Source organism: Hakea prostrata, chromosome 2, assembly GCF_041222555.1.
Source record: "Hakea prostrata isolate BN-2017 chromosome 2, UWA_Hpros_2, whole genome shotgun sequence".
Classification (NCBI taxonomy): Eukaryota; Viridiplantae; Streptophyta; class Magnoliopsida; order Proteales; family Proteaceae; genus Hakea; species Hakea prostrata.
The window spans coordinates 11,579,309-11,595,367 of NC_142601.1; the positions used below are offsets into that span (position 1 = coordinate 11,579,309).

At 37.0% G+C, this 16,059-nt stretch overlaps 1 protein-coding gene across 1 annotated transcript; it reads right to left on the reverse strand.

Annotated features, from left to right (window-relative positions):
• Positions 1–727: 727 nt before the first annotated feature.
• LOC149023734 (alpha carbonic anhydrase 7-like) lies at positions 728–13,907 on the reverse strand. The gene is made up of 7 exons (XM_089143351.1): positions 13,820–13,907; positions 13,469–13,683; positions 13,261–13,367; positions 13,059–13,164; positions 12,801–12,965; positions 12,415–12,468; positions 728–838 (listed from the first exon to the last, which is right to left on the reverse strand). The coding sequence occupies exons 1-7, from the start codon at positions 13,905–13,907 to the stop codon at positions 728–730; spliced, it is 846 nt and encodes a 281-aa protein (XP_088999477.1).
• Between the last annotated feature and the right edge of the window lie 2,152 nt (positions 13,908–16,059).

A 16,059-nucleotide genomic window follows, 5' to 3' on the forward strand; every position in this document is an offset into this window, starting at 1 on the left:
TCAGCATCAGAAGAAGCAACTAGCTAGACAAGAAAAACGAAAAAAAAAAAAACAAAAAATTCAAAGTGAAACTAGGGCAGGAGAAGACTTGGTTGAAGTCTTGCCAGGAAAGCTTATACTTCCACAGTTTCATGAGATGACGAGTTCAAACATACACCTTATCGGTGCCATGTTTGCAACATAAACCCTAATTTTGATGTCAGGAATGAACTAAAAAGAAAAATTGCAACTTCAGCTACAAGATTTTACTTGTACAGGATTCATCGGAATCAGAAAGTCAGGTTTTCACCATTTTATGGTAGCCGTGGTTGTTGCGATTTGACTTGTGTATTGGTCTTCACGTCTGAAATGTTACTAACGAGGCTGTCAACCCCAACTTGCCAACTTCAACTTTCAATTTCAACAATCAACACCAACTTCAACGTTTCACATTTATACGATAAGTGATCCCACAGTTTCTTTCAGTTAATTAATTCACAAGCTGGTTCTTTCAGTTTCACAACTTATATCCAGACATTCTTATACGCATGAAATGGAATCGGAATGTACTCAAGTCTGAGTTCAGTCTAAAATTCAAATTGTTTGTCCGAACAAGGGACGTATCATATCATAAGTTTCTCAAAATTGAGCAACTGCGGAGCTCCATTATGATGCTCTGTTCAATATCCAAGTATCACAGAGCACAAGGGCTGATCAACAGCAACAAATTCAGAATATGAGTCGTCAGTCATGCATGATTTGGTGAATCTTGATCTTCTGATGAAGAATGCTTGGGGTCATAAAGTTTAATCGTTCGATCGTTGAGTGCCTGCATTGGTCTTGCGTTTGATTCTGCATACTGCAAGGAAATGAGCATCACAACCAGTTTATCGCACTTACTGCATGGATGGGATGGATGTCAAAATTGCAGTTTATATTGGAACAGGAATGGTTGGACCGGATTAATTAACCTAAAGATATTCTAATAACATTTTGGGACTTTGACCCCATATGTTGACAAGTCAACTGGGTCCATTGTTGTAAGAGTTTGGATCTTCTACCCTTCTATGCTTTCCTCACAATTCTTCATTATAATATTGTGGTGGCTCCCACGCTTGAATATTAACAAAATAAATCAATGACAAGATGTTTAATAAGTTCCACATAAACTAAGGTTGCAACAGGGCTGGGCTAGGCCGGATTTTTACAATCCCAAGCCCAGCCCTATATGTTTTAATCTGAGTCCATTCAAGATTATTATCCCTAGCCCTAAGCCCTACAGGGCCAAGTCAAGCCCATTTCCACCCTGATTGGCCTTGTCCCTAGCCTTAATTTGTCATATTCTTAGACCTAAAATATCAAATGTAAATCCATAAATAAATAAAGTATCACAAGTAAACTAAAAATAAAATTCATAGAATTAGAAGATCATTCAAGCTCCTACAAAATGATAAAATAATCAATAAGTTGATAGTGTTGCTTTAAACATTAATAAATTCACACTCCATAATATTATATTGAGCTCTGAAAGTCTCCCATTACTCGGTGATGAAAATTGTAAACCTCTTCCATTACTTTGGTGATGGAAATTGAAAACCTCTTCCATTACTTTGGTGATGGAAATTGAAAACCTCTTTTATTACTTTGGTGATGGAAATTGAAAACCTCTCCCATTGATATCCTTATTCAACAAAAAAAAATCCATATTTAAAACCTTGTTAACAAGTAAATCATCGATATTATAGTATTAGTATTTTTTTTGTAGTTAAAGAAAATGATATTTTAGTTACAAACACTACTATTTGTCCTAAATAAGTTTTTTTGAAATATCACATTGGAGGCAAATGAAAGATGTCAATATTCACGATGAGAAGTTGGCGTGTAGATTTGTTAGATATTAATTCTCTATATATTAGTTTTTATTATTTATAATATATTACCTCGTCTTAGTCTCCAAAAAAAAAGTCATGTTTTTTGGAAACTAAAATGATTTAGTTCGAAAAATAAAAATTACCTTAAAAATAATATAAAAAATGAACTCATAGTCTAATATGATTAAAATGACTGAAGGTCAAAATTGAGACTTATAGTTATATACATCGAAACTTGCAAAATTTCCACCGAAATTTTCCATTTTGGAAAATGCGAAACGAAACTCATGAGGACAGAAAAAAATCCTCAGTTTCGATCGAAACTGTCGAAGTTTCGACGAACTTGTCGAAGTTTCGTCGAAACTTGTCGAAACTTTGTTCAACCCAGTTGGACCAGCTGGTTCATGAGGAAAAAAATTCCCAAATTTCGTGGAAACTTGAAAAATTAGTGAAAACTTGGGACTTTTTCCTGTACATTTTGTAGCTTTCCAAATTTTTAATTTTTTTGTTTATTTCATGTTTCCCCAAATACCACGAAAAATACCCCCTCCATCAGGACTTCCCTATCCAAAGTGCGTATTCCCTTAAGTTGGTTATCTTAAGCATATTGATGACCAGACTCATAAAGTTATAGTTGTTGATTAACTTGACAACCATAGGCATAAAATGTCATGGGATGTCTATGTTTGTTGGTTGGAGGAGAGGATGTTACATGCATAGTACTACTCAGCTTACAAGATGAATCCACTCTTAGCACTCCTCTTAACACTAAGCTGTATTTTCCTTTTATTGTCAACTATTTTGAAGTTATAAATTATATATTGAATGTTATGTGCTTAAGTAGTTAAGTTTATAATGTACTTTTTGGACAACTCTACATTGATGTTATGTACATTGAATGACATAACTACATTGATTTTTTTAGCAAAATACAACAAATGTATTATTTATACTCTAATTAGCTTAAATATAGGATCCCACCCCAAAATACTCTCTAAAATTAGTCGAAACTTGATGTCGAAACTTGTATGGAAAAGTCCTTGGTTTTCTCGAAATTTTCCAAGTTTCCACCTAAGTTTCCCATTTTCAGCCGATCGAAACTTGAGTTTCTCTCAAATTTTTTACCACTTATATCAATGTTAATATGAAGATTAGGGTAAAAATCTATTATATGATAAGGATCAAATTAACATTAAGACTAAAGCAAAAAATTAGGGTCAAGATCAGGGCGAAAATCAAATGGATGCTTACTACATTGATATTGGGGATATAATTTATTTTTATTAATTTTCTACAAAACATGATCATGTTTTTAAAATTTGACATGTGTCAAGTATTCACCCGTGTGGATTAGATTTAATTCCTCTCCATATGGGTGGAGGGTTCAGACTCAAATTAGGGTCATGATTAGGGCCAAAATTATAGGCCTAGATCAAGGCCAAAATCATGGGTCTAGGTCAGAGCCAAGATCAAGGCTAGAATTAGGGCCAAAATCAGGGCCAAGATTAGAGTCAGAATTAAGGCCAAAATTAGTTCTAAAATCAAGGCCTTCGTTATGATATAAAATTAGGGACGGGCCAAAATGGGTTGGGCGCGCGGGCCAGAGAGTAATCCCAAGCCCGCCCTTGGCCCTAGTTCATGGCTAGAAGATTTTGGCCTTAGCCCACCCTTAGGGCCAAAATCTTTAGCCCAAGCCCAATTCGGGCTCAGGGCAAGCTTAGGGTGGGTCAAGGCCGCTAGGGCCAAACTTGTACCCCTAACATGAATCGTATTCCTATTATATTATAGAAAAATATGAAGGGAACATAAACTTTTATCAATAGGGTCCTAGTGTATCTTGAGTGGTCAACAATAACTTGGTGAAATCCTATAGATGATTTAGGGGTCAATAAATGCAGCTGCACTCAAGCGAGTTGGTCAACCACTATGGTTTCGTTTGAGATTTTCCAATTGAACCAACCAAGTCTCCATCTTTAACTAATACGTGAGCATAAGTTCCATGCATGCAAATATAATATATATTTTTTGGATAGGAACAAAAAAAATTGGTACTACGCTATCCCAAGAATTAAGTAAATGAAAGTAGAAGAAAAATTCTTACCTTTTTTGTTTCTTTGTCTTTCTGGTCTACTCTTTCCTTTTTCCTATGCAGGCTATCTTGCAGGTTAAGGATATACCAAGGAGCCATGTAGCAGGTTCATTCATTGTTACTTGATTAAGGGATGTAGGTCGGTGCAATCTGTGTAGTGGCAAGGTGGTATGCGTGGCTGTTGGAAAATGCCATGTCAGCATTTTCCACATCAGCCTCCATTGGTTTTGATGATAACAAACATGAATTACTAATGGCTATATTGAGTTGTGTTGTTTTAGTTCAAGATGAGAACAAGTGGACCAACTCCAAATCAAAGCCATATGCTCATGCTCAAGTCAAGCCCAAGCCAAGATCATGCCAAGATGGACATGAAATCTAAGTCAAGATGACAATGCCAAGATGGACATGAAGATGATTATGAAGAATGGAGTACAAGAAGACTCAAGAACTTCAATGATCAAGACTTAGTTTGAATTAGGACTTAGGACACCTCTATATGCACTCTCATGTAATTGTATGTAATCATGTGCATGTAATTGTATGTAATCATGTGCATATCATGTCACTAGACTAACTTAGGACATAGTAGGAAGGTGTATGAGGCTTAGGGTTGACAAAAAAATTCAAAAACCCAAGCCAAGTCCAAGTCCCAAACTAAGACAACAAAACTGTGCATCAGACAGATGATCGTCTGATTTAACTAAGCCAATAACGACTAGTTTTTAACGGTTATTTCTCAAAGGGACGACCGTCTGGACTGAAAATTGGACTAAAATTATGTCCATTTTCTATCCGTTGGGGATTGGGCTGAGGCACTCAAAGGCCATCTATTTAAGCCCAATTCATCCCTTTTGAGAGGGTGGAACATCATACTTGATCAACTATTTCCCAAGGGATCTTAAGCTCTCAAATCACAAGCAAGCAACTGTGCTTTGCCTCTCACCCTCTCCCAACCTTGAAGAAACATACCAAGGTGTTTACTAAGCTTGTGGAAGCCAAGCTTGAGGTGATTGAAGGCGTCAGTGGTGCATGCATTTCATACATTGAGCATACAACTCTCATTGCATCACATTCACACAAGAGGTAAAGTGTCACACTTCTTGTAAGGGTAACATCTTTCCTTTGTAACTGTTTCAATTCTAGTTTAGGTAGATTAGAATTGGTTTTGAGTGCTCTTGCCCGTTAACAAAGATTGATTGGGTGCTCTTTCCCTACTTGGTAAACAAAGATTTTTAAGGGTACTCTTGCTCCATAACAAAGATTATTGTAAGGGTTTGATCTCTACTCACTATATTAAAAGAGAATTATTAGTGGAATACTCTCTTGAGGCCAAGAGAGGAGTGGATGTAGACTTGTATAGTTGAACCACTATAAATCCTGTGCGGTGGTTGTTTTCTATTGTTTAAATTCATTTGAATTTCAAATTACTTTGCATTTCTACACAAACCGAAAAATAGGGACAATCCACTAGTTACAACCTAATCACCCCCCCCTTTAGGTTGCACCAACAGTGGCCATTTCTACTACCTTAATTTCTATGAACACTGTGTTGTTGTCCAACCACTTCATCTCATCACATTTAAAATTCAATTAATGATAACTTGTAATAATGTGCTCACCACCAACAACCACCTAGACATAACCAAATTGAAACAGAACATATCCCCTTTTTTGGAGCTGAAAATGTAATAACCTTTGTCCTAATAGCTGAAGTCAAACAACCCTTTTTTGGTTTGTCCCCCACCTCTGGCTTCCTGCGTTTTCTTCGTAGGCCCAAATTGCAAGTCTTCTTTGCTTCTTGTAAGGATGAATCGTCAAAGTGGATGGGTATCTCTTAACAACCCCTCCCTTCGGTCGACTTCTCCTTATGGACCACATATAGAAGGAGCTTCCAGGAACGTATCTTGATCTGCTGAGGCTAAGAGAGGTGCTGGAGTGGAATCCTAGAAGGTAGTGGTACCTTCAAGATGTCACGCTCGCCACCCAAGTGTGTAGGTTCATAAGGAAAATGCTGTGAACTTCATTTTGTATGGTTATGCACTAGGTTTCCCAAGGGAACTTATTACTGTCACTAAGAAGAAGTTGGTGGACCTTTGGTCTTCATTAGGAGCCATCTCCATTACTAGCACTGGGAGGGAAAATTTCAAGGTCAGTTTTATCTCTGAAGAGCATAGAAGCAATGTGCTCTCTCTGTCCCCTTGGTGGATCGGTAATCACATTTTGCATTTGGCATTCGAACCAATCTCAGAATGTAAGAAGAATGTGACCTTGCCTTCGATAATTGTATGGGTCCAACTCAGAGGGATACAATTAGACTGCCTTATTTATGAAAACGTTTTCTGGCTGCATCCAAGTTGGGAAGAATTGTTGAAGTTCAACTAAACCCAAGTGTGTTGGGCTTACCCCACAACTCTGCTCGTGTGAAATTGGTTATGGACATTAACAAAAATATCCAGATTAGGACATCTACTAGGACCTACAAAAAAGAATGGATACCTATAGATGTAAAATATGAAGTAAGAATTTTATGTCTTTGATGTGGGAAAATCTCCCATCAAACGGGCTTCTGTAAAAGGTATGAAGCTGAAGACTCGGTTCCCATCACCAATGCCATTCAAATTGGGCTTTTTGAAGGGGTAACAACTGAACCCTTGGCTAGAGGTCTATCAAAAAAATTGTCCACAAAATGTCTTTGCAACATGCTATCATTACCAGTAGTGACAATTGCTGTATAGGTTAGTGATAATGAGGAAGATGGCTATTTTGCTCAGCAAGTACCCAAATTGGTCATTGCTGACGAGGTTGTTAATGAAGCTACTGATGAAGCCCAAGCTGTATCTACTGGTGAAGGTTCAACCAACAAGGAGGGAAAATCAAAAGAGTCAAAATCAATGGAAAACCTAGCAGTAAAATATAACAAAGAGGAGGACCTTAGAGAGGATTAGAACTAATTGATGAACCATTAAGCAAGATGAAAAAAGCAAGTGAGCAAGACAACAATACTAGAAATGATGAGTAGATGAGAATAGCAAGGAGCGAGGAGAAAGGCAAGCATCTAGTGTGTGAACAGGATGAAGAAAACTATATTGATCTTCATCTGTTAATGGAAAAACAAAGCAACATAGAAGAGTTGCTCAAAATGCAAGTTGAGGTCCACCAGAAATTACTTTCAGAAAAAAAGGAGCCGGTCATGGAGTCATGCAACCCTATTCTTTTGAATCTCGTGGAAAGGATGAACAATCTTGAAATTTTTGCATCAAAACAAGTTGTTGCATCTAAAAATTTTCAATTTGGAGTTCATACAAATGCCACAGCAGTAAATTTTACTACTGCTTTTCAACCACAGGAAGGATCATTCGCTGCTTGTAATGAAGATTTTGATGCCAAAGGAGTCAATGCATACCTGGAATCTCTTGATTGCAACTCCAACTTGCGAAAGAGAAGAAGATTTGTAGATCTAACCCCTACCTAGAATTCTATAGCTTCCCTCTGCCTCAACCTCGATACCACACTTCAAAATAGTGATGAGCCATTAACTGTGTTCTATCAATTCAAGACTGAAATGAAAGCCCGCCACCAAGTCTTTGAACACCTCAGTAACTTGAACAACATGAAAAATTTTGCAAGTTGTGGAGGTGTCCAGTTCTATGAGAGTAACACTGACACACATACTACACTTGCAAATTAGGTAGAAATGATGAATGAACTAAGCTCCTATGGTCCCCTAGGTATTCCTTATTACCTCTATGCCGACTTTTTTGATCAATGCATTGTCTTTTTCATTCTATTGTTAGTCATTCTTTACTGTTGGTTTAACAATATCTCTATTTCACCTAAAACTAAGAACCGCTTCTTGGCTTATTTACGCTTTTGCTTGTCTTTACTTGTTATACTTTTTTCTGCTATATAAACCACATAGAATGCTATGGGTTTGGCGGTGTAGGACCTTAGCTTGTTGCTTCCTTTTTCATACTCTGTTCTTGTTATTTTTTTCTTTTGTTGTGTACCAAAAATACTCTCTGTCCCATCTTGTTACCACCTTTGGACTCTGTTTATGATTTTGTTACACATTTTTTTTGGTGCTTCTATTGTTGGTCTAATTGTGAGTTAGAATCTTCTGTCATCTTTTGGGCCTAAAAATGAACATTATATCTTGGAATGTGAGAGGACTGAATGGAAATTTCACTCTTCAATGCCTTTCAAAATTACTCAAAAAATATAGACCGAACTTTGTCTTTTTGTGTGAAACAAAATGCTTTGACCACTCTGCCCTTTAGAAAAAAAATAAAAGGGAATAATTTGTTGAGGAATTTCTCCTCCATTGGCTTCACTCATAGTCAGGGATCTAAGGGGGTTGGAAAGGCGGGATTTGGACCCTTCAATAGGAAGGAACAGGCTGCTCCCTTTTGAAGAAGGATACTTCATTTATGGCCATCAATAGCTCCCTTGAAGGGAAGGAATGGGTTACAGTCTTCATCTAAGCCCCCCCCCCCCCGTCTTATATGCTAACAGGAAAGTGTTTTGGAGTGACCTTGGATCTTTCATTCAGTCTGTATCTAAACCTTTCTTGATCATCGGCGACTTTAATGAAGTCATGACCTAGGATGATAAGCTGGGAGGACAGTTTAAACCCTCCCCCACCCTCCCTGCTCTCCAAACCTTAATCTACGGTTTGGATCTTCAAGAAATTTTGTTCCATAGTCATCCTTTCACCTGGTCAAACAAACAAAAACCTCCCAATCTTGTGAAAGAAAAACTAGACCGAATTTGGGCATCTCCTTCATGGATTGCTCTTTTTCCCAATGCAACCCTAAAAATATTGCCAAATACAGGGTTCGACCATAACCCACTTCTCTTCTCCCCGGTAGCGACCAAAATCCTAGGACGAAAGCTCTTTCATTTTCAAAATGCATGGCCACTCCATCCACTTTATATGAATACAGTTGAACAAAAGTGGATAAGTGAAGGTAATGTTTCCTTTGATTGCAAACTCACAAGTATGCCTAGATTCTTAACTCATTGGAATTGAAATGTTTTTGGGAACATTGATCATCTCTTTCACAACATTTCTGAAGAGATTGAGGTGCTCAAAAGAATCCCTAATCCTGATTGGGATCTCATCTAGGAAAAACAACTGGCCCTATCTTGGGCATTGTCTTCCGAGGAATTATTTTGGTTCCAAAAATCCCGTTGCAAGTACATTTCGGAAGGAGATAGAAATACAAGATTCTACCACCTCTCTTCTAAAATCCATCTCCACAAGGGAAAGATTGAGACCATTGAATATAATGGTAAAACGGTGAATACCCCCTTCGAAATTGCTCAGGTTTTCTCGGACTACATGCAAACTTTGTTCACCTCTTCATAGCCATTGGACCCATCCTTTGTTGAGAGTGTGTTCCCAAAGCTAGACAACAGTGCTATTCTTGAAGGAACCTCGGCACCACCATCTTTGGAGGAAATCAAAAAGACTGTCTTCTCTCTAGGACTACATAAAGCACCAGGTATGGATGGCTTTAATGCTCTCTTTTATCAAATGCATTGGGACCTCATTAGCGAAGACCTTCTTGGGTGGGTCCTGTCCTTTTTTAATAATTTTTCTCTACCCTTTGGGACTAACCACAATCTCCTATACTTTATTCCCAAGAAAGAACTTGCCAAATTTGCTGTAGACTTTAGACCAATTAGTCTTTGCAATGTGAGCTACAAAATTGTGGCAAAAATTTTAGCCCTCATATTAAAACCTCTCTTGAACCTTTTCATCTCTCCCTGTCAATGGGCTTTTGTGGCAAATAAACAAATTTCAGACATCATTATACTTGCCCAAGAAATCTTCCACTTTATGGGGAAAACGAGAGGAAAAACATGATATGTTGCCCTCAAGCTAGATATGTTTAAAGCCTATGATAGGGTTGAATGGAATGTTTTATTCAAACTTTTTAAGTTCTTGGGCCTTGACCTTAAATGGTGTAAACTTGTGGAGGCACTAATCTCGATTACTTCCTTATCCATTAAACATAATGGAAACCCTTATTTCTGGTTCTCATGATCTAGAGGTTTGTGGCAAGGCTACCCCCTGAGCCCATACCTCTTCTTGTTTATTATGAAAATCCTGTTTAGACTTCTGAATGAATACAGATCCCTTAATTTGTTCAAGGGCATTAAGGTTGACGACACCTTTCTATTCTAACGGGCAGACAAAGAAGAGGCCCTAACTCTCAAAGCCATTATTGAGCTTTTTTCAGACATAACAGGTCAGGAGATTAATTTTTAGAAAAGTGGGGCTTTCTTCAACAAAAATGTTCCCCAAGGTGAAAAAAAGTCCATTCTGGGAATTAATTAAATGAAGAAACATGCAATATATCTTGGTACTAACTTGTTTCAGGGCCGATCCAAAGTGAAGAACTTATAATTTATTCTATGCAAGATGAAGCAAAAAATGGCCAGTTTGAAGGTCTCAAGTCTTTCTTTTGCAGGAAGAGGAGTATTACTTTAGTCCATTCTCCAATCACAATTATTGTATCACATGCAATGCTTCAAATTCCCAAGAACAATGTGTAGAAAGATAGATTCCTTATGCCAGAAATTCTAGCTAGGGAATCCATCAAAGGCAAAACAACTCACACTTGTCTCTTGGGACTGATGTTGCCTACCAACAGTGAAGGGAGGACTGGGTTTTAAGAAAATGGAGGATATTAATGTGGTACTACTTCTCCAAGTAGGGATGGCGAATACTCAAAAACCCTAATACATTGTGGGTACAAACACTGAAGGCTAAATACATCCTCAAAACTACATTTGTTTGATCTAGAGGTCAAAATGTGGAAGGGATCATGGACATGGAACAATATTTGTAGCATTATCATAAAACTAGAAAAGATGATGTGGAGAAAGATAGGCAACGGAAGAACTACATCATTCTGGTATGATCCATGGATTAAATGCCTAGATGATTGGTCAACATTACCACCCACCTTCGAGACGTGAGAACGACATGCAACAGTAGCACAAGTGGCAATGTCAACAGCACAAGTGACAATACAAGGAGCACAAGAGGCTACATCAAGTCTAAACATTCCCAGGCAGTTAACTTCTCCCCTAAACCTACATCTTTCTCATCTTCTCAATTTGAATCTCTCGGATGATGAGACACTTGGATGTCTCTTATTTCAAACAATGGAGAATTCTCAGTCAAAATGGCTGGGAAAACTTTGTTACAAATAAGAACGACATCTCAAGTTGCTACTCACACTATATGGTGAAAATATTTTTGGAAATTACCTCTCCACCTTAAATTTAAGATTTTCTTCTGGCGTTTTCCGAATGCAGGGCTACCAGTCAAGGCAATTCTTGTTCAATGGATGCCAACACCATTAGAATGTGAATTTTACAGAAATAGCACATAATCCCTTTGGCACATTTTTCTCTCATGTGAATGGACAAAGAGAATATGGGCGGCAAGTACTCTTGGATTCCGAACGGAATGAATTACACAAACATCCATCATTGATTTATGCCACTCTTTTCATAACAAATATGGATTTGGACAAAAAATCTAAATGATGGCTTGTGTCTGTTTTCATACTCACATGTTACTTTGTTTGGAAGAAAGGAAATAACAAATTCTTTAATAAGCAACCACCCGACGCCCTAAGAGTTTAATTTAAGTGATGTCTCAAATTGGATTAATGATCTAAAGCTCACAACACAAGAAACACAACAATCCACACACAATATGACACAAGCGCAATTTTATAAACCTCATATTTGCTTTTGTGAAAGTATTACTAACTTAAGAAATTACCAATCTGATGTGTGCATGGGTACTTAACCCAGATTTGAAGAGCACCGGATGAAGTGTGGGGCTGATTTGGGGTGGATAACTAAAATACATCAGTACAAGATAGATTAGAACAAGCTAGAGTCCTCAATATCCAAATTTATGAGATTTGGTGCGATGAGGAACAAACACTTGATCTACTCTCAACATTGAAACACAAGAAATGGCCGATAGATTATGTCCCAATTTTGCTACACCTAACTTTTTGTATAAACAATATTAACCTTAACAGGTTTAATCATCCCACACTCATACAATGGTTCATATATTTTACTTCTAAATCTTCCGTAGAATGTAAGAATGCTAGACACTAGTAGCCTATGTAATAGCTACCTGAAGTAATATTAATCTTTTTTTTCATTTAAAAAAAAAAAAAGAATAAAAAAAGAGAGAGAAAAGAAGAGAAGAAAAATTCTTGAGGGAAGGGTTTTGGGAGGAGGAGAGGGTGCAAAAATGATTGTTTTACCTCCTGAATCATCCAAATCCTTAAAGCTCACTCTCAATGGTCCCCATGAGGCTAAACTCGATATTCCATGTATACAGAACCTTATCCTATAGGCTTGTAATATATCTTCTTATAATAAGAGATAAAGAAAAATTTAGAGAAAAGAGCGCAAAACTGTTCAACTTACATCAAAAACTGCCGTTCGTAATAGTTTCACTTGAGATTCAGAGACGGTCCTCACCTGTGTCCAGTTCAGATTTGTAAGTCTATAATGGAATGCCCAATGTTCAATATCTGGAAAATTTTGAAGTGAAAGGGATAGAGAAAATGTTCATTCTCTACTTCCTTCACATAGTCTCTCCCCTCTATTTGGGCATTAAATATAGGGCTCGACTTCAGTGCTGCAGGGCAACACTGTTCTGGGAATGGTTGAGATCTAAATCTCGACCACCCAGTTCTCCAAAATGTAAAAACACACTTTAAAAAAATGGACCTCGACCGTTCGCTTCCAAGCAATTACCATAAATATATCTCTTGAAAACAAATAAATTAATGTAAGAAGAGTCTACGTACCCTTTGAAGGATAGTCCAGGTGACACCTTGTGTGCAAGGAGGAGTAGTTAGAGACCCTAGATATCTATAATACTTCCTTCCACCCAACTTGATGTGTTTTGGATTAACCATCCCAACTGTAGTCTTGTTTTTGGTATCAGTAAGAATCTTAATTTCCTCCTCTAACTGCCAACAAACACAAAACATCCATATGACTTTACACAGAGAAAGCAATGTGATCCTGTTGTCGAGTAGCTTTCATGGGTATTTGTTAATTACCTTAGAGAGGAAAGGGTCAGGTCGCCCAATCCTGTAAAGGACTCCAATCACTGCGATGCTCTGATTATTTGAGCTTTCATGAAACATATGGAGCTCCAGAGCAGATCTGACAAAAATTTACTTAGTGTCAGCACTCTTTGGTTTAATCTAGTCAACCTTTCTGAAATTCAAAGAGAAAGATTGCTAGAAGTGGGCAACGCACCTATTGCCATCAATTGAGTGCTCGGAAGGAGAGTGCCAGTGGCACTGTCGGAGATTATAATCAGTTCCATTGATGTTGATTGATCCGGCATCACTATCCCATCGAAGCTGTCTCCATGAAACCATAAAGTTAAGTAAGATGATCAAGATAAAAACTTCATATTCTCTGTCTCCAAGTTATAATCACCTTCATATGGATTGGTTATTACCATTATATCGTGACCCCTATTCTTGAGAGTAGCATTAGCAGTCTTATAATCTCTCTTGATTTTCCCCAAATAAGAAACCACTTCCACCCGTTCATGCAACAAGTCGATGGGAGATTGCATATTTCCGTTATTACAAGCTGCCCATTCTTCGTGAAGTTCTCCCCAGTGCTCTGGTCCTTTGCTACTCCCTTTTAAATAATCGAACTCTCTCTCATCTGCACAACCAAATGAATCACAATCATAGTTAGAAAAATGAAATCATGCATGAGGTAGGGTTAAGAAAAACCATATAGATCTCAGTGAGACATTAAAACGAATATGTAATGTAACTAAGGAACTGGCTTCATTTACCAACTTCTTGGCTGATGGTTGGTCTTAGCTGCAAGATCAGAAGTAGGAGGAGAAACCCAGCAATACTAGACGACATGGGTCTCATCATATTATTGTTAGCAAAACAACTGATGGATTGACTTGCAGAACCCACAATGAATTAAGAGGGGGTATGATGAAATGAAGGGAAGCAATCAAATGGGAGAGCAGAGGCTACAGCTAAGCTTACCTTTAAATAGGTACCCAAATCAGGGGAAACGCCAAAATCCTTGAGAGTTCTTGATGGCTTCAAATCTGCAAACGTAAAACGCTTGACCAGAAATGGACCGAATTTTAAACTTCCAAAGGAGGAGATCCAAATTTGTTGACCCTAAAAACATCATAACTATTAGGCATGATAAGGATGATTTTTCATCATTTTCCTAATTATCTCTAATTTGAATTCTTTCATATTATTTGTTCCTCTTATTTGAATTTTTTTCATATTATTTCCTCCTCTTATTTGAATTCTTTCCATTCATCATTCATTCCATTTGAATTTTTTCCATACCATCTCATCCTTCCATTTCATGAGTATCTTAATTTGGCTTGATTGGTTTTTCTATTTAAATCATTTCCATGTATTGTATTTCCAAACAAACATTTCCATGTATTGTATTTTCATATTTTATATCTTTCTTTTATTGTTCATAGTTACCTAAGAAGTTCTTTCATATGAAATCATTTAACCATTTTTCCTATTGAAGTTGTTTCTTAATATGGTATTAGCCTAACACATGATTCTACATCTTAATTAGCCACGTCTTCTTCTTCCTTATCTTCTACCACATCTTCAATGGATACCAATACTAAGACTGCTGATTTGGATTCCTCTCATATAGTTCACTCTCTTGCTGCAATTGTGGTCCTTTCAACTATTGCGTCATCTTTCACCATAGATCAGTACCATAAACTTTTATTTATGTTGGAATTTTGTAACATTCCACCATTAACAAATGCTGTAGGTAAATTATCTTCTCTATGAGTTATTGATTTGGGTGTCAGTCTTCATATGGTTTCAGATTTATCTTTATTTCATTCGGATAGTCTTGTTCCACACACCCAATCTATTCACCATCCAAATTGTGGTTTTGCTCCTATTAAACATATTGGGAATTGCAACCCTTTACCCACTTTACCTCTCACGGACGTATTACATGTTCCTTCTTTTGGTTTTAATTTGTTGTCTATTACCCAATTTACTCAACAACTCCATTGTTTCATAACTTTCTATCCTGATCATTGTATGATACATGACCTACGCACAAAGGAGAGGATTGAGCTAGGAAAGGCGTACAATGGACTTTATTATTTGGAGTTGGATTATCCCATTGCTACTGATGTTTTACCCATTAAGGACCTTTGGCATTCTTGGTTAGGCCATCCATATTTAAAAGTTTCTAGTTATATTACACGTTTGGATCCAAATATTTCTTTTCATAAAGATTGTGTTTGCTCCATTTGTCCTTTAGCTAAGCAAACTGAACTTTCTTTTCCATCTAGTACAATTTCTATCACCTCTTGTTTTGAATTGATATATTGTGACATATGGGAACCCTACTTCGTTCCTTCAATTTGTGGTGCAAAATACTTTCTAACTATTGTGGAAGATTTTTCATGATGCACTTGGGTATTTTTATTAAATTATAAATCTAATGCTTTGTCCCGATTAAAGGAATTTTTTGCGATGATTAAAACCCAATTTGGATTCCAAATTAAACAACTCGAATTGATAATGCTTGTGAGTTTTTTAATTACCATTCCAATGACTTCTTTACAACCCATGGTATTATTCCCATGCTCGTGGTTTTTTGCTTGGTCCCATGCTCGTGGTGCTCTATCATTTCAAGCAAATCTACCTCATAAGTTTTGAGGTCCTTTTGTTTTGATAGCCACTAACCTAATTAATCATTTATCCACCCCGTTGCCACATGATAAGTCACCACTTCAAGTTTTATTTTGCAAGATTCCTTCATATTCTCATTTTCGAACTTTTGGATGCATTTGTTGTGGTCATAACCATTAATCAATTTGTTATAAATTTGATCCAGGAACATCTCCATATGTTTTTATTGGGTATCCATATGTACAAAAATGATATACGATTTATGATTTACAAACACATAAGGTTTACATTAATCGTGATTTCACATTTGTTGAAGATTATTTTCCTTTTTCAAAATTGACATCCCCATTATTGTTTGTTTTACCCATTGCATGCA